We start from the raw sequence: 19037 nt of genomic DNA, 5'->3' as shown, positions 1-19037 counted from the left end.
GTCAGACATCCCTCACACAATCCAGAACTGTTGGCTCCCAACCACTGCCTGCCTAATTGCCCCAAATCACTTCTGCCTGCCAGCCTGATCATCCCCTAACTACTCCACTTCCAACCTGATAAACATCTAACTGCTCCCCTACCAGCCCAATTGCCCCTAACTGCCCTCCCCTGCTGCTCCAGTAACCTCAAGCTGCCCTCCCTTGCCAGTGTGGTCACCCTTAAGTGCCCTTCCCTGCCAGCCTGGTCTCCCCAACTGCCCTTCCTTGCAAGCCTGGGTCTACCTAAACTGTCCTCCCCTGCAGGCTTGGTCACCCCCAACTGCCCTCCTCTGCCTGCCCGTTCACCCCTAACTGCCCTCACCTGTAGGCCTGATTGCCTCCCAACTGCCCTCCTCTGCTGGCCATCTTGTGGCAGCCATCTTGTGTCCACATGGGGGTGGTCATTTTGTGCGTTGAAGTGATAGTCAATCTGCATATTACTCTTTTATTAGATAGGATACTATGAACACCTCAATACCAACAAATTTGACAAGCTGGGTGAAATAAACAAATTCTTGGAAACATACAATCTTCCAAAACTCAATCAGAAGGAATCAGAAAATTTGAATAAACCAATAACAATTAATTAAATTGAGTAGTAATAATAATAATTAAAAAAAAAACAACCTCCCAGCAAACAAAAGTCCTGGACCGGATAAATTTACAGGAGAATTTTACCAAACATTCATCTTCCTCAAACTATTTTTTAAAATTCCAGAGGAGGGAAAAATTCCAAACTATTTTTATGAGGCTGGCATTATCCTAATTCCTAAATCAAAGACACTACAGAGAAAGAACATTATGGGCCAATATCCCTGATGAATATAGATGCTAAAATCCTCAGCTAAATATTAGCAAATCAGATCCAGAAATACATTAAAAAGATCATATACCATCACAAAGTGGGATTTATTCCAGGAATACAAGGTTGGTACAATATTTCAAGTCAATAAATATAATACATCACATAAACAAAATGAAGGATAAAAATCACATGATCATATCAATAGACGCAGAAAAAGCATTTGACAAAATCCACAACCCACTTGAGAAATATATATGTTTTTATTTATTTTAGAGAGAAAAGAAGGGAGAGGGATAGAAAGATGGAAACATCAATGAGAGACAAACATAGATTGGCTGCCTCTTGCATGCCCCTACTGGCCCCAACCTGTGCATGTGCCCTGACCAGGAATTGATCTAGTGACCTCTTGTTTCATGGATCAGTGCTCAACCAATGAGCCACTTTACTGAGAGGTTTTTCATAAAAATTCTCAGTAAAGTGGAAATAGAAGGAAAATACCTCAACATAATATGAGACACCTACAGCCAACGTCATACTCAATAGGCAAAAACTAGAAGCATTCGTTTAAGATCAGGAATAAGACAAGGATATCTGCTTTCACCATACTTATTCAACACTAGAAGCCCAGTGCACAAAATTTGTGCACAGAGGGGAGGTCCCCTCAGCCTAGCCTGCACCCTTTCCAATTTGTGACCCTTGGGGAATGTCCGACTGTCAGTTTAGGCCTGGTCCCTTCCTCAACTGGCAGTCGGACATCCCTCTCACAATCCTGGACTGCTGGCTCCTAATTGCTCACTTGCCTGCCTGCTGGTTGCCCTTAACTACCCGCCCCTCTAGCCTGATCATCCCTCACTGCCTCTGTGTGCTGTCCTGATCACCTCTAACTGCTCTCCCCATCCCCTCCTCCCCCCCTCTGCCGACCTGGTTGCCCCTAACTGCCCTTTTTCTGCTGGCCTGGTCAGTCCTAACTGTCCACCCCTGCCAGCCTGGTCACCCCTCACTGCCCCCCTGCCAGCCTAATCATCTCCAACTGTCCCCCTGCTGGCCTGGTTGCCCCCTCCCCCACTAACCTGATCACCCCCAACTGCCCTCCCCCAGTCCCCCACCAGCCTTGTCGCCCCACACAGCCTGCTGTTCAGTTGTTTGGATGTCCCTCACTAACCCCCCTGCCGCTCTGGTCATGGCATGCAGCCTGCTTGTTCAGTAGATTGGTTGCTCCTCACTAACCCCCCTGCAGACTAGATCACCTTACACAGCCTGCTTGTTCAGTTATTTGGTCATCCCTCACTAACCCCCATGCCAGCCTGGTCATAGACAGCCATCTGTGAAGGTGTGAGGGTCAATTTGCATATCATCTCTTTATTATATGGCATAGTACTAGAAGTCCTAGCCATAGCGATCAGACAAGAAGAAAAAATAAAAAGCATCCAAATTTGAAGTGAAATTCTTATTATTTGCAGAAGATATGATATTATACATTTAAAGAAAATCCAAAAAACTCCACCAAAAACCTACTAGATTTATCAAATAAATTCAGTAAATAAGCAGGATAAAAAATTAACATCCAAAAATAAATGGCATTTTTATACACCAATAATGAATGCTCAGAGAGTTCAACAATCCCATATAATAATCCCATATTGCAACAATTATTCCAAGAGATCTGGGAATAAACATAATCAAGTAGGTGCAAGACCTGTACTCAGAAAACTATAGGCGATTGAAAGAAGAAATAGAGGAAGATACAAACAAGTGGAAGCAAATACCATGTTCATGGATCAGAAGAACTAATAACATTAAAAATGTACATACTACCCAAAGCGATCTACAGAGTCAATGCAATCACTATGAACATGCTTTTTCTGTGTCTATTGATATGATCATGTGATTTTATCCTTCATTTTGTTTATGCGATGTATTATATTTATTGACTTGCAAATATTGTACCAACCTTCTATCCCTGGAATAAATCCCACTTGGTGATGGTATATGATCTTTTTAATGTATTTCTGGATCTGATTTGCTAATATTTTGTTGAGGATTTTAGCATCCATATTCATCAGAGATATTGGCCTATAATTGTTTTTTCTCTGTAGTGTCTTTATCTGATTTTGGAATTTTGATAATGCTGGAATCAGTATAGTTCACAGATCTAGAAAAAGTACTCAAAAATTTATATGGAACACCAACAAAAAGACCTTGAATAGCCACAGCAATCTTGAGAATGAAGAACAAAGTTGGAGGGATCACAATACCAAATATCAAACTATACTACAAGGTCATTGTAATCAAAACATCCTGGTACTGGCACAAGAACAGGCATATAGATAGGTGGAATAGAACAGAGACCCCAGAAATTGACCCAAGCCATTATACTCAATGAATATTTGACAGTTTGGAGTTTTCTCAAAAAATTAAGTTAAACTGCCTTATGACCCAGCAATCCACCTTCTGGGAATATATCCTAAGGAACCCAAAACACCACTCAGAAATTATAGATGCACCCCATGTTCACAGTAACACTATTTACAATAGCCAAGATCTGGAAACAGCTCATATGCCCAAGTGTGGATAAAAACATGAGTGGTCCATTTACACCACATGTTATTTATGCAGCTACGAAAAAGAAGCATTTAATACCTGTTAAGACAGCATGGAGGGCCCTGGAGAGTATTATGCTAATCAAAATAAGCTAGTCAGAGGAAGACAAATATAACATGATCTCATTTATATGTGGAATCTAATGAACAACATAAATTGATGAATAAAATAGATCCAGAGCCCTGTAAGCATGGAAATGACTGACAAATCTCAGAGGCAGTTGGAGAGGAGTTTGGGAAGAGATTAACCCAAGAACTTATATGCATATATACATAACCCATGGGCACAGACAGTAGTGAGGTGAAGGCTGGGGCTGGGGCAGGAGCATGGTGGAGGGGTGAAAATGGGGAGAAGTAGGGACATTTGTAATACTCTTAACACTACAAATAAATTTTGTAAAAAAGCATTTAAAAAAGAAAAACTACTACAATCCAAATTTGGTGGAGAGGCTGGTAGAAAATGAGCATTGAAGGCGATTCTGTGTGGGCCCTAGAAGGGAAGGGGCGCTAGAGAGAAGGCCTGTTCCCATGGTCAGGAATGCCAACATTCAGAGCCAAAGGCAGGAAGCCTTGAACTAGAGCAGGACCTGAGCACTGGAGACTGGAGGACCTATGAAGAAACCAAGGATGTGGCTGAATTCTGTTCTACTGTTTTTTGCAAAGTGGGGCTCATGAGAAAAGTGCTGACAGCCTCTTCTGCTGCCCTGTGGGGATGTGAGGAGAGAGAAGCTGAAGGAGACATGCGGAGGGACCAGGCCAGGTGAGTCTGGGAGGTTCTCAGCTTGTTGAGAGAGCAGGCTCCTAAAACAGGGCAGAGGGGCAGGTCAGGGGTCATGCCCCTGACTCCCTGGTTTCAGCAGTTGGCTCAGCACCAATCAGGAAGAGCTTGTGGGAGTCTTACTGGAGCAGGAGCAGGTGTGGGAACATGATTAGGAGCAGGACAAGGAGGAAGAGAAGGAGCAGAAGGAGCAGCAGGAAGAGGAGGAGCAGGAGGAGGAACAATAGCAGGAGGAGGAGCAGCAGCAGCAGCAGGAGAAGGAGGAAGAGCAGCAGCAGCAGGAAGAGCAGCAAGAAAAGCAGAAGCAGCAGGAGGAGGAGCAGGAGCAGAAGAAGTAGCAGGAGGAGCAGAAGGAGCAGGAGGAGGAGAAAGAGGAGGAGCAGCAGGAGCAGCAGGAGGAGCATCAAGAGCAGCAGCAGGAGCAGCAGGAGCAGCAGGAGGAGCAGGCTTGCCGGGACTGAAGGCCATCTGTGGCTGGCGGGGCACCACTGTCACCAGAGCCCGAGGACTCAGGCCCTGTTTAGAGGGATGGCCCCAAGGGCAGAGTGTGGACTGAGGAATCTTCTGGGGCCTCAAAATCTAATGGGGTTTGGGCCCTGGCCAGGTAACTGTTTGTTAATGTCACCACCATACACCAAAGGTTATGATTCCATCCTGGTCAGGGCACATACTAAAAACAACCAATGAACATAGCAGTAAATAGAACAACAAATCAAAATTTCTCTCTTTCTCTCTTTAATCAGTTACAAAAGATCTAATGGTGCTTGCCCTTCAGGCTGGAACTTGCTTGGGGCCATGGCTTCTCCTTCCCCTTCCTTCCGTCTCCTCCCTCTGGCATGGAAATGCTGGCCATGGGGCTGTCCAGCCTGTAGACCCAGAGTCTACTCCATAGTCCATGGCTGGGAGCCCTCAGTCCCAGGATTCCTCACTTTCGTGACTCCCCTGCCTGGTTTAGCTGAGATTGGGGACTGAGAGGGGATGCTGGATGGGTCAGACCTGTGGGGGTGAGGGGATGGGTATTCTGCCTGAAAGAAACATATGAATTTGGTAAGTCAGCGGGTAGACTACTGCTGCTTGAATTGTGTGTCCCAATCTATATAACTGACATCCTACCCTCTCCCACAGTCCTGCAGAAGTCAACTTCTTTGGGATGATGGAGGTGTGATGAGTGAGTTAAGAGTTCCCTGGCTTGGGCTGGGCCCCATTCAGTGTGGCTGTGAATTTGTGAGAAGGGGAGCTGGGGACAGACACACACACAGGATGAGGCCACAGTGGTGGAAGTGCAGAGCGAACGAAGGTGTGGAGGAGGGAAAGGAGGCTATGGTCAGCCGCAGGGGCCACCCCACCTTGCCCTCACCTTGATCTGACCCAGAGCTGGGCAGGATACACTGCTGTTGTTAAGCCGTCGGGCCTGTGTTGCTTTCCCTGTAGACACTCACTGGTGCTGCCTGAGGGCCACCCATATGTGTAAGAGCCGCATGTCCCGTGAGCCTCGCGCTGCCTGGGGCCCTGTTCAGGTCCCCCTAGCCCGTGGGCTGGGCCCGGACGGGATCCACTTAATGGAAACGGAGCCGGAGCCTGGAAGCTGTCCACGTGGAGCCCGGGCCTGGGGAGCCTTCCCCTCAGACCCGCATCCTTTTCCAGTTCTGCTATGGACAGTCACCCGCAGGGCCAGGCGAACACTCAGGCCTGTACACCCCATGTCTGTTGCTGCCCTGCGAGCCCAGGTGGTGCCTCCGCTTCCAGAGCTGGGCTCAGTGGCTCTGTCCTGGCCCCTCCGGGGACCCTGGCCCTGCAGGGTGTGCCCTGCCTGCCTCGGGCTGCCTCTGCCCAGGCCCGGCCACCACAGAGGGTCAGGGCACTGCATGGCCTCTGGCCCCCCGGCTGTGTGCCCCAGGCCCAGTGAGCCCCCAACACACGCGCCACGTCCCCTGTCCCCTGTGCATGGCTCTGCCTTCCACACCTCCCACCCACGTGACCTCTGGCCCAGCTGCCACCTGCCTCGTTTTAGCCCCAGCATGGATGGCACCTCCCATGCTGCCCTGCCTCCTGATCATGCACACTCTATACGACACGGATCCCCTGGGAACCCCCAAGACATTCGGCAAGGGTGGGACAGACGGCATGGCTGGCTTTCTAGGAACAGCCACTGGCAGTGAGGTGCATCCTGCCGTGCCCCGGGCGAGGCCCTGCTGACCATGGGGAGGCCAAGCCCAGCTCCGCGGATGTGGTGCTGGGGAGCCCAGGCCTGCGTCCCCTCAGCTCAGCTTCGTCCTTCAGGCTCATCTGCCCCAGTGCTGCCTGGCCAGAGGGCACCTCCCTTTCCCATGCTGCCGTCAGAATCAGGCTCACACAACAGAGTGAAGCAATGCACAGAATAACATGCACGTATTTATTTCAAGGCGACACGGGCACACACTGCGCGTTGACACCGGCCGCGCTCAGCAGACGGCGTCCAGGGAAGCGGCTTCAGGGCGCTGGAAGCTGGAGGCACTTGGGTGTAGGAGAGTGAGGGAGAGGGGAGGGTTATGTACAAGGGGCCCAGCACACAGCGCCGGGCCAGGGTGCAAGGCAGCGGGCACCCCCTTGGTTCTGTCTCCTTGTGTCCACGCTCCTGCCCAGCTGGTCACTTCACCTGCAGATGACAGAGGCAGTGTGAGGCACTGCTCAGGGCAGGTCTGGGTGTCAGGACCCCCAGCCCTCCCACCTGCCCATCTGCCCACCTTGAACAGGGTGACGGTCGTGCTGTAGAAGAGGCTGAGCAGGAACAAGACAATGAAGGTGGAAGCCATGGTGTTGAGGTTCTCAAAGCCCTCCTCCTCAGCACTCACCTCCCCCACTGCAGGGACACAACCAGGGGATCAGTGCTGCATCCCAAACCCCCTCCCAGGCCACCCAACTCCCACTTCCACGGGCCCTGGCAGTGCTGCCCCAGGAGGACAGGGCAGGGCAGGGCAGGGTGGCAGCAGAAGCGGAAGCACTCCCACAGCCTGATGGGAGGTGGGCAGAGCCCTGGGTGCAGGGTTACAGCAGCTCACAGACACACATGGGTGCCACAGGACTGGAGAGCCTCCTAGAGGGGTTACGGCCAGGGCCCCTTGCAGTGATGAATCTGGGAGTGCTTGGAGGTGGGAGTGGGGTCAGGCACAGGCCTGGGCCTGAGGAACCCTCCTTGCTTCCTCAATGGGACTCTCACTCTCTTTCTCAGAGTGGAGGGCAAGTGCAGGAAGCCATGAGGGCTCTGACTGGGTTGTCTGACCCACAAGGAATCATATCTCTGGGATCAAGGGGTCTGACAGACACCTGAGGCTCTGGGCAGAGTGAGGCTGGATGGACAGATGAACACATACAGTGGGCTCTGGAGCCCCAACACAGATGGGCCTTTGAGGCGGTGTCTGGAGCCCAGGTTCCCAAAGGGGTAACCTGAACGGGGGCAGTGCCATTTGCTGGGAACCAAGTTCCACTCGGGCCCCTGTGCCCCTCACTCCCTGCTGCAGACGGCCTCTTTCCCAGTCAGGTTCCAGGGCCAGGTGTTTGCGAGGCACAGCCCGAAGATCAGCCTCCCTGTCTCTGGGACAAACCGACTACTTCTGTTCACAAGGGGTGCAGGGCCTGCTGCTTCATCAACAGCCAGGACTGGGCCAGTGGCCCAGAGGCTGCAGCCACCTGCCCGGTGGCCCCCTAAGCCTCGGATGGAGCTCTGGTCAGAGTCCTGTCTGGGCTGGCTGCACCTCCAAGCAGAGACAGAGGACAAGTAGAGTGGGCAGGAAGCCGTGTAGCAAGCATGGTGCAGAGGCACCGAGTGTGTGTGTATATCTCTGTGTGCCCATACATATGTATGTCTGTACATGCATGTGTCTGTGAAAATATGTCCATGTGTCAGTGTACACATGTGCATGCATGACTCCTCTCTGTGTGAGTGTTCATGTGTGTCTCTGTGCATGTGTGTATGAATGTGTGTGCGTTATCTCTCAGTGTGTGTCTATGCCACTGTATGTACGTATGTGTACATGTGCCAGTATGCCCATGCCCATTGCATATGTGTTTATATACATGTGCACTTGTGCCTCTGTGTGTACGTGTCCATGTATCTGTGTGTGAGCCTGCATGTGTCTGTGTATATGAATGTGTGGGTATTTATGTGTCTGTGTGCATGTTTCCATGTCTTTGCATGTCTCTGTGTATCCATACCCATGGCATGTGTTTATATTCATGTGTGCATGTCTGTGCATGTGTGTCTATGTCCATGTGCATGTGTGACTCTGTGTGATGTGTCCAAATCTTTGCATGTGTTTAAGTTCACACAGTTGTGTCTGTGTAAACACCTGTGCAGGTGTGCATGAATATGTACCAATATGTCTGTGTCTTTGCATACATGTGCACACAGCATGTCTGTGTTTATGTCTGTGTGTGCGTAGGTGTCCAAGTGTATGTGTGTCTTTGTTTATATCCGTATCCGGGCATATGCCTGTGTGCATGCTTGTGTCTCTGCATTTGTGCATGTATGCCTGTGTCTCTGTGCCAATGTCCATAGCATGCATGCATATGTCTCTGTTCCAATGTCCATAGCATGTGTGTTCATGTTCATGTCCATCTCCATGTGTGTATGTCTCTGTGTGCCTGTGTCCATGTATATGCATGCCTTTGTGTGTGTCCATATTTGGGCACGTATCTATGTGCATGTTTGCACATGTCTCTGAATATGGGCATGTGCATGTGTGCCCATGTCTACTGGCTGTATATCTATATGCATGTGTCTCTGTATGCATGTGTATGTACATGTTGTATGCCCAGACCCCCATGAGCCAATTGCAGCAGTAGAGAAGCAGTGAGCATTGGTGTTGTCTGCTGGGGGAGCTCTGAAGGGCAAGCATGTCAGACTCGTGGTCCACAGTCACAGGCCTTGTTTATTTGGCTCATGTGAGCCTTTGAGTGTAACATGCTTGCTGTAGGGGCTCAGGGCTTTGAGAGGCAGGTGGGAGGCCAGTGAGTGAGGCAGGGTTGGGGGCAGTGGTGACGGTGGTCTGCGGGGTGGAGGTAGCACAGCCATGGCCCCAGCAGGCGAGAGCATTGCTCACTCGGACCAGCATTTTTTGAACAGACATTTTTATTTCTAGTTTTTATAGAATGCAACACCCCACCCTTTGACACAGTCAGTTTGCATGCATGCACACACAGCGGCAGGTCAGCCAAAGACTCCGGGACTGCCCTGGAGGGGCAGCCTGGGGTCAGTGGCAGGAGCTGGCCAGGTCAGACATGACCAGGGACACGTTGTACAGGGTGGGTTTACCGGTGGACTTGTCCACGGTCCTCTCGGTCACCGAGTAGGGCAGGGCCTCGTGGGCCACGACGCAGGTGTAGGTCTCCCCGGCACTCCAGTCCTCCTCGCTCACGGTCAGGACGCTGTGGACGAAGTACAAGCCGGGGGCCTGGGGCTCCGGCACTGGGGCGCTGGTCACATACATGTCGGAGGACACAGGCTGCCCTCTCTGCAGCCACTGCACAAACACGTCTGGGGGCGAGAAGCCCTTCACCAGGCAGGTGACCGAGGCCGACTCCCTCAGGCTCAGCTGCTCCCGGCTGGGTGGCTGCACGTACACCGCGGGTATGTGCTTGGTGACATCTGTGGGAACAGGGTGAGCTCAGGTCAGGGCAGCGGGGCTCTTCCCTGACAACAGGGGGAGCAGAAGGCATGTGTGCCTGTGTGTCTTAGTGCACGAATGTGCAGGTATCTGTGTGTCATGTGCCTGTGTCTACATCTTCGCATGGGTGTATGGTTGTCTCTGTATGTGTCTGTTCATGTGTGCCTGTGTCCATGTGCACATGTGCCTCTTGCTCCCAGGCCTGTCATGGGATCTCCAGGCCCTGGATGCTATGCCTGGTATGGTCTGGAGTGGTGGAAGGGGGCAACCTACCCTTGGGCCTGAAGATGGTGTGCTTCAGCGGCGAGGGCAGGTCCGTGTGGGTCACTGTGCAGGTGAACTCCTCGCCCCTCTCCCAGTCATCCACGCACACCGTGGCCTTTCCCATGGCACTGAAGGTGGCATTGGGGTGGCTCTCAGAGATGTTGATGTGGGTTTTCACGTCCTCGCCATTCTGGCGGGTCCAGGAGATGTGCAGGCTGTCATAGGTGGCCAGGTCCGTGACCAGGCATGACAGCGTGGCCTCCTTGGTGAGGAAGATGCTGGCGAAGGTCGGGGGGATGGTGAAGACTCGGATGGTGGACGTACCTGGGATGGGGGGGAGGCAGGCAGGGAGGAATCAGGCCAAGGCGTCAACTTGGCGGAGCCTCTCCTGGGCCCTGGGGTCCTGCCAGAGGGTACACCGGGCCTCACCTGACAAACCACCCTGGGGAGCCCCCTCCCAGCTCCTGGCCTTTACGGGAAGCCAAGGCTCAGGGAGCCGCCGGCCCCGTCTGGGGCAGGTCTGCCGACCTAGTGGACACCTGTGTGCTGGGGGCTCTGCCGGGGCCCTTGGGGTGGGACCACTCACTGGGGCCGCACATGGAGGACACGTTCTTCTGGAAAGTGAGTGCCTGGTGTTCTACTTGGCAGGTGAACACAGTCTGGCTCAGCCAGTCGCTCTCGGTGACAGTCAGCGTGCTGGTGACCCTGTAGGTCACGGGACGGGCTCTGCGCTCGACCTCTGGTTTGTCCGTGATGAAGCCAGAGGTCAGCAGCTTCCCCTCCTTCAACCAGGACATGGCGATCTTCTTGGGGCTGAAGCCCGTGGCCTGGCAGATGAGCGTGGATGTGCGGGGGCTGGGGCCGGTGAAGGAGTCACGGGGCGGGATGAAGACGTTCACGTGGGGGGGCTGCTCTACACTAACTGTGGGGAGGGGACAGCATCAGTTAGGCCACCGCCCCCCTTGCCCGCCCTCCCGCCCGACAGGGAGAGGCCTGCTCACCTTGGAGGGGCACTTGCAATACTTTTTCACCATTGGGGTGTTTGACCTTGCATGTCACGAACTCATCCGTGCCCTGGAGGATGTCAGCCTTGGGCAGGAGAACCTGTGAGCTGGCCTCGTACTTGCCCTCCCTCAGGAGCGATGGGAAGTTCTGGACAGCGCTGATGGTGCTGGTGTTCTTAAAGCTCCAGGAGAAGGTGACGGAGTTGGGCAGGAAGTCCTTGGCCAGGCAGCCCATGGCCACCAGGCGCTCCTCGGACAGGGAGTTCTCACAGGAGACGAGGGGGAAGACAATGGGGGCAGCCGCGCTTTCTGAGGACCCGAGCGGGACAGAAGAGAAAGGGGCATGAGAGGATGACTTTCCAGACTCGGCAGGTCAGGGGTCAGGCCCGTCACCCCTCAGTTGCCTCTTGAGGCCAAGCCCATGATGACGGGGTCCCCCAGGCCTCGCCACCTGTGGGGTAGGCAGTGTGGCCAGCCAGAGCCCTGGCAAAGGCTTGGGCTAGGGAGGCTGCCACGGCCCCCACCCTGCAGGAGCCGGCTCCGAACCTGGGAGCACGAGAGCAGTTTTTGCTGGGGCAGCAAGACTGGCCCTTCCTCCCCTGGCAGTTCTGTTCCCAGATGCAGGAGCACATGCACCCAGCTCCCAGCTCACATGACTGAGGCCCAGGCCAGCGCAGCCTTCCCTCTGACCACTGCAGCCACACACTCAGCCCAGCACCCAAGAGCTCCGGACAGCGGCCAGTGAGAGAAGGGCCCCTGCGGGTCCAGCCCTCACTGCCACGGCTCCTCCACATGGAGCCCTGCCCTTGGGTCTTCGGAGCCAAAGGACTTTGTGTGATGGGGGGACAAATACAGACTCAACTCAACACAACAAAACCAGGTCACAGGGTCAGCCCAGGGTCAGCAGGACATGCTTGCATGGCCAGCTCAGCCCATGACACCCATGTGGCCCAGCCAGTTAATGCAGCCAAAGCAACTAGCAAATTCCTCTGAGAGAAGCCACTCACCCACCATTAGTGCTGAACCCATCCCAACCCAGCTCTTTCCAACCCAGCTTACCCAGATCAGCCCAGCTCACCCAGCTCAGCACACCCAGCTCACCCAACTCACCCAGCTCACCCAGCTCACCCAGCTCAGCTCACCCAGCTCACCTCATCCAGTACAGCTCACAGAGCTCACCCAGCTCAGCTAACCCAGCTTACCCAGCTCACCCAGCTCAATCAGCTCAAACAGCTCACCCAGCTCAACCAGCTCACCCAGCTCACCCAGCTCAGCTCATCCAGCTCACCCAGCTCAGCTTGTCCAGCTCACCCAGTTTAGCTCACCCAGTACAGCTCACCCACCTCACGCAGCTCATCTAGCTCACCCAGCTCACCCAGCTAAGCTAACCTAGCTCACCCAGCTCACCCAGCTCACCCAGCTCAACCAGCTCACCCAGCTCACCCAGCTCAGCTCACCCAGCTCACCCAGCTAAGCTAACCCAGCTCACCCAGCTCACCCAGCTCACCCAGCTAAGCTCACCCACCTCACCCAGCTCATCTAGCTCACCCAGCTCACCCAGCTAAGCTCACCTAGCTCACCCAGCTCATCTAGCTCACCCAGCTCACCCAGATAACCCAGCTCACCCAGCTCACCCAGCTCACCCAGCTCACCCAGCTTACACAGCTCACCAACCTCTCCCAGCTCAGCTCACCCAGCTCACCTAGCTCAGCTCACCCAGTACAGCTCACCCAGCTCACCCAGCTCAGCTCACCCAGCTCACCAACCTCACCCAGCTCACCAACCTCACCCAGCTCAGCTCACCCAGCTCATCCAGCTCACCTAACTCACTCCGCTCACCCAGCTCAGCTTACCCAGCTCACCCAGCTCAGCTTACCAGCTCACCCAGCTCAGCTTACCCATCTCACCCAGTTCACCCAGCTCAGCTCACCCAGCTCACCCAGCTCACCCAGCTCAGCTCACCCAGCTCACCAACCTCACCCAGCTCACCAACCTCACCCAGCTCAGCTCACCCAGCTCACCCAGCTCACCTAACTCACTCCGCTCACCCAGCTCAGCTCACCCAGCTCACCCAGCTCACCCAGCTCAGCTTACCAGCTCACTCAGCTCAGCTTACCCAGCTCACCCAGCTCAGCTCACCCAGTACAGCTGTACAGCTCACCGAGCTCACCCAGCTCAGCTCACCCAGCTCACCCAGCTCAGCTCACCAGCTCACCCAGCTCAGCTCACCCAGCTCACCCAGCTCAGCTCACCAGCTCACCCAGCTCAGCTTACCCAGCTCACCCAGCTCAGCTCACCAGCTCACCCAGCTCAGCTCACCCAGCTCACTAGCTCACCCAGCTCAGCTCACCCAGCTCACCCAGCTCAGCTCACCCAGCTCACCCAGCTCAGCTCACCCAGCTCACTAGCTCACCCAGCTCAGCTCACCCAGCTCACCCAGCTCAGCTCACCCAGCTCACCCAGCTCAGCTCACCCAGCTCACTAGCTCACCCAGCTCAGCTCACCCAGCTCACCCAGCTCACCCAGCTCAGCTCACCCAGCTCACCCAGCTCAGCTCACCCAGCTCACTAGCTCACCCAGCTCAGCTCACCCAGCTCACCCAGCTCAGCTCACCCAGCTCACCCAGCTCAGCTCACCCAGCTCACTAGCTCACCCAGCTCAGCTCACCCAGCTCACCCAGCTCAGCTCACCCAGCTCACCCAGCTCAGCTCACCCAGCTCACTAGCTCACCCAGCTCAGCTCACCCAGCTCACCCAGCTCAGCTCACCTAGCTCACCCAGCTCAGCTCACTCAGCTCATCTAGCTCACCCAGCTCACCCAGCTCAGCTTACCCAGTTCACCCAGCCCAGCTTAGCCCAGCTCACCCAGCTCACCCAGCTCAGCTCACCCAGCTCACTAGCTCACCCAGCTCAGCTCACCCAGCTCACCCAGCTCAGCTCACTCAGCTCACCCAGCTCAGCTCACCCAGCTCACTAGCTCACCCAGCTCAGCTCACCCAGCTCACCCAGCTCAGCTCACCCAGCTCACCCAGCTCACCCAGCTCAGCTCACTCAGCTCATCTAGCTCACCCAACTCACCCAGCTCACCCAGCTCAGCTCACCCAGTTCACCCAGCCCAGCTTAGCCCAGCTTACCCAGCTCATCCAGCTCAGCCCTGGTTCAGCTCAGAAAGCTTAATTCAAACTGCTACAGTCCACCTCAGCTCCAGCCACCCAGAACAGCCCAGCGCAGTCCTGCTCAGCCGGGTGGTTCTGGTCAGAAGGCTCAGGCCACACGACCTGCTCACCTCAGAGAAAGCGTCTCACCCAGGACTTCTATACAGCTGGGCTCGGCCAGGTTGGCTCCTTCCCAGGGCCTCTTTCTGCCTTTTGCCCCTGATACGCCTGCTTCCAGCCCTGGCCCTGCTCCTGCTGGCCTCTGACTCCCAAGCAGCGCCCATCACTGCCCTCCCCAGTAGCCGGTCCAACACTCTGCCCACTTCAAGTCAGTCTACATCTGGCGGGGCTTGGGGAGCTCTGGGTCGGCAGAGTGTCTCCCCTGCCCATGCCCCACTGTCAGCCTCCGGCTTTAACCATGTTCCCTCCCAAGAAAAATCACCCCTCAGAATGGCCAGGACACGCATCTTTCTGAGCTCGTAATTAAAGCCCTGCTTGGCAGCACACGTCATGGGACCTTCCTAACGCGCGGCCATGACCCGAGAACAGGAACTGCGCTCATGACTTAGGGACAGATAGCAGAGGGGGCTTATCTGAGCTACCCGCCCGCAGCTAGCTGGCCACAGGGCAGCACTGGTCACTTTTCCCTGGAAGGTTCTCTGGAGAGAGGTGACTGGGAGGGACCCCCAAAGGGGCATCTTGGGGGGTCACATACCCAGCCCTCTGCACCTCCACCCAGCCCTCTGAGCACCAATGGCCCAACCTCCCCTTCAGGTGGAGGCAAAGCTATCAAACCCACTGGCTGCGGTGGCTTCTCACCACGCCTGCCGCTCACTTGCAAGTCGGGGCCCTCCTCGCCAGTACTAAGTCTAAACACAATCTAGCCATTTTAAATTAAATTATAGAAGAGCAATAGACTTGAAAGAAATCCAATCTAGCCCAGGAATCGCCTCCTCATTCCGAGGGCAGGGGACCTTTGTCCTGCAGCAGTTCCTCCAACTCCTCTACTCACTCAGTCACTGGGGACTCAGGAGAGTGGCAGGCTGGCGGTGGAAGCCAGGGCTGCACCTCCTGGCCTGGGGCTCGGCTGCTCTCAGACCCTCCATCTCCACTGGAGCAAGTTCAAGTGCAAACGAGGCCTTGACATGCCCGGTTCCTTTCTGCCTGGAGACCTGATGGGTTTCCTCTTAGTCCACTGACTACGAGGTTTCACTGAACTAATCCAGGACCATCCCACACTTTCCACCGGCCTCTGTCCTCAGGGGCATACTTGAAAATCGGTCTGAAACAGAGGTGACTTTATCAGAAATCACAAAGTGTCTTCCTCACAGGAATAAAACACTAACTTAAAAAAAACCACAGAGGGTCCCTGTGACACGAGGCGTGGTCACTGAGAATGACCTCTAGCAGGGCCAGCGGATTGAACACAGGACACCGGCCCTCGGCTAACTGCTCCTAGGCAGTTGCCCACCTCACATGCCTCTCTTTGGACACTAGAGTAAACAAGACGCTGGCGAGCCAAGTCCCGAAAAGGAAACCCAGACGTGGAAAGAGGAACCTCGTTCCCGCCTCGCCTTATCTCACAGCCCAGCCACAGGTGCTGTTTGCTCCAGCAACACAGTTAGGTTTGTGGGCAAAAGTCTGAAACCACGTCTCAGAACCAGAAGCTATAAATGTGTCAACTGTGTTTTCTCGCTTCCGAAAATAGACTCTGGCAGACCAGCTGGTTCCGGTAGTCGGCTGCAGGTGCGCTGCCCCTACCACGGCCACCGGCTCCCCTCCATCCAACAACCTCATATCAGTGAAAAGTAATTTATCTTCGTCAAAACTCAGCCCACGGTTCCGTTACCATGTCTGGCCAAACTGGCACCACTATCCATTCTTGATAGACACGATTCCTGATTGTTGATTAAATAATAAGATTTTTACAAATTCAGTGTCCTTGAAAATCTCTCACATTTTAAAGTCACATTTTTCTTGCCCTGGCCTTTTTGGCTCAGTGGATAGAGCATTGGCCTGAGGACTGAAGAGCCCTGCTTTGATTCCGGTCAAGGACACATGCCCTGGTTGGAGGCTCGGTCTCCACTGGGATGTGCAGGAGGCAGCCAATCCATGATTCTCTCTCATCATTGATGTTTCTATCTCTCTCTCTCTCTCCCTTCCTCCTCTCTGAAGTCAATAAAAATATATTTTAAAAAAATAAAGTAAAACAATGTCACACTTTTCTGAACTCTGTCTTTCAACTCGGTAAGCGAAGTGTTTCCTGGGTCCTCTGCCCTATCCAGCCACAGAGCCCTCCTCGCCAATACAGAAGTCTAAACACAATCTAGCCATTTTAAATTAAATTATAAAAGAGCAATGGACTTGAAAGAAATCCTATCTAGCCCAGGAATCGCCTCCTCAATCCGAGGGCAGTGTCCCCTGGAGCCGCCTGCTCCTGGTTCTGTAAACTCCCGGTTCTGACTGCGAGAAAGTCCCTCTGCCAGTCCGACCTCTCGCCCCGGGACGGCCCTTCAGGCTGGCAGCCTCTTTCAGGAGCTCAGTGATGCCCAGACAAGCTATTATTTCAGTCTCTGAAAGGCGCCCAAAAATCAAAAGGCTTTGCAGGTCCTGCCCAGGCCCCGGTCACTGATGCCCAGAAAGACCCACCGAGAGGAGCAGGAAGAAAAGGCCCGAGGAGGGCATCAGCCTTACCTGAGGAGACGGTGACCAGGGTCCCTTGGCCCCAGTAGTCCATTCCATAGTAATCACAGCCGTGCAATCTCCATCCTCACCCCACAAAAACTGGGGTGCCAGCACAGCTTTGCCAGAGCCTCCAGGGCACCTGACCATGAGCCGACAGCCCTGATTGGGACTCAGAAATCCGAGCCACACAGCTGGCCGGGTGGGGCTGCCACCTGCCCTGCAGTCTCTTGTCACTGTCTTTGGAGAGGGGAGGCCGGTCTCCAGCCCCACTTGGGGGACCCTCTCACTGGATCCCTTTCCTGACCTCCAAAATACCTTGGCATCCCCGATATCCAGACCCGATGCCAAACCTCCCCAAGGGCAGCTGCGGTGGGCACGGTGCAGGACTCACCTGAGGAGACGGTGACCAGGGTGCCCTGGCCCCAGTATTCAAACCACCTGTCACATTGTGACAACCGTGCCCGGGCCCCGGACAAGAACCTCGGGCCTCACATCCCCTCAGATGGTGCCCAGAAAGGCCACAGGGTCCGGAGGCCAAGGTAGGCTGAGACCCAGAGAGACCCCCGGATGCAGAGTCCAGAAGAGCAGGTCCGAACCGTCCTCTGACCCGAGAGCCACAGTACCCCTGCCCCTTCCTAAGTCCCCAGCCTGGCCTCGTCCTCCTGGACCCGAGACCCAGACACACTCATTTCCCAGAAAAAAGCATCAAAAACCCTCCAGGAGAGAGAGGAGAGAGAGAGGAGAGAGGGGGTGGGAGGACTCACCTGAGGAGACGGTGACCAGGGTGCCCTGGCCCCAGTAGTCAAAGTGGTCACATTGCCTCGGGCTCCCTGAGGCAGCGTACAAAAACCTCCAAAGCCTGTCTCCTCAGGAGTCCAAAACCCGAGAACACAGCCCCTCTGCCCTCCACCACCCTGTCCCCCACGAGAGGCCTTCTGCAGTGGCCCCCAGGGCTGCCCAATGGGGACTCCGCAGGGCCCCTAAGAGAGCAAAACATAATCCCAGGACAGAGATGAGAGAGGAAGCCGGCTTACCTGAGGAGATGGTGACCAGGGTCCCCTGGCCCCAGTGAGCAAAGTCACCACAATGCCCCTGGCTGCCTGAGGCCGCATACAAAAACTGCACCACCACCCACCACTCACCACCCACACCCTGCCCGGCCCTGGCCACCCCATAAACCCGTCTCTTCAAGTCTCCTCGCCTCTGAACACAGCCCCCTCAGCCTCCTTTGCAAAGACCCGTCCACATGGGAGGCATCTGCAGAGCGGAGACCCCAGTGGCCTCAGGAGCAGTCCCCTAGGAACTCCCCTATCCTCAACCCCAAGAATCTCTGGAAATTTCTTTCCCAGCCCAGACAGAGGAGAGAGGAAACCGGCTTACCTGAGGAGACCGTGACCAGAGTCCCCTGTCCCCAGTAAGCAGTCACCACAATGCCACGGGCTCCCTGAGGCCGCGTACAAAAACTGTACCACCACCCACACCCCGCCTGGCCCTGGCTACCCCAGAAATGCATCTCTTCAAGTCTCCTCGCCTCCAGACACAGCCCCCTCAGCCTCCCCTGCAAAGACCCATCCCCATGAGAGGCATCTGCAGAGCGGAGACCCCAGTGGCCTCAGGAGCACTCCCCTAGGAACTCCACAGACCACACACAGACACAAACCCCCATCCCCCTGCCACCCTGAGAATCTCTGGAAAGTCCTTTCTGGGAAAGAGGAGAGAGGAAGCCGGCTTATCTGAGGAGATGGTGATCAGGGTCCCCTGGCCCCACACATCGAAAACATCACATGGGGACACAGTTCCCGGTTCCCCCAGACATAAACCTGCCCCGGCCCCCAGCGGCCAGGCTGCTGCCCTGCCCAGGGCCACAGGAACCCCGGGTTGGGAGGGCGACAGGCCAAGTGGTGTAGCCTCCTGTCCCACAGAATGCACCCTGCCCTCCTGTCCCAGTCCTGAGACCAGATGGGACCCCTGGCTCTGCACACCTGAGCCTGCTTCCCGCCCCGCCCTGTCCCCATGGGACAGTGGACTCCAGACTCACCTGGGGAGACGGTGACCAGGGCACTCG

At 54.9% G+C, this 19037-nt stretch overlaps 1 long non-coding RNA gene and 2 gene segments (V, D, J or C); 1 reads left to right on the top strand and 2 right to left on the bottom strand.

Annotated features, from left to right (window-relative positions):
* LOC118712129 overlaps positions 1–19037 on the bottom strand; it is a 199876-nt gene that overhangs the window by 26774 nt on the left and 154065 nt on the right. The window contains 1 exon segment of the C gene segment in view: positions 17737–17782. Coding sequence covers positions 17737–17782 — 46 coding nt within the window.
* Positions 1–19037, top strand: part of LOC118712126 — a 57176-nt gene that overhangs the window by 23310 nt on the left and 14829 nt on the right. The window contains exon 3 of the long non-coding RNA XR_004985972.2: positions 16987–17042. This is a non-coding gene — a long non-coding RNA (uncharacterized LOC118712126). The remainder of the gene's footprint in view (positions 1–16986; positions 17043–19037) is intronic.
* Positions 9411–19037, bottom strand: part of LOC118712122 — a 106738-nt gene continuing 97111 nt past the window's right edge. Inside the window, 5 exon segments of the C gene segment in view lie at positions 9411–9846; positions 10139–10453; positions 10716–11051; positions 11131–11442; positions 18007–18053. Of these exon segments, the coding sequence occupies positions 9452–9846; positions 10139–10453; positions 10716–11051; positions 11131–11442; positions 18007–18053 (1405 nt within the window).

The sequence above is a fragment of the Pipistrellus kuhlii genome, unplaced genomic scaffold, assembly GCF_014108245.1.
Source record: "Pipistrellus kuhlii isolate mPipKuh1 unplaced genomic scaffold, mPipKuh1.p scaffold_m20_p_83, whole genome shotgun sequence".
NCBI lineage: Eukaryota > Metazoa > Chordata > Mammalia > Chiroptera > Vespertilionidae > Pipistrellus > Pipistrellus kuhlii.
This window is presented reverse-complemented; position numbering and strand designations above follow the sequence as displayed.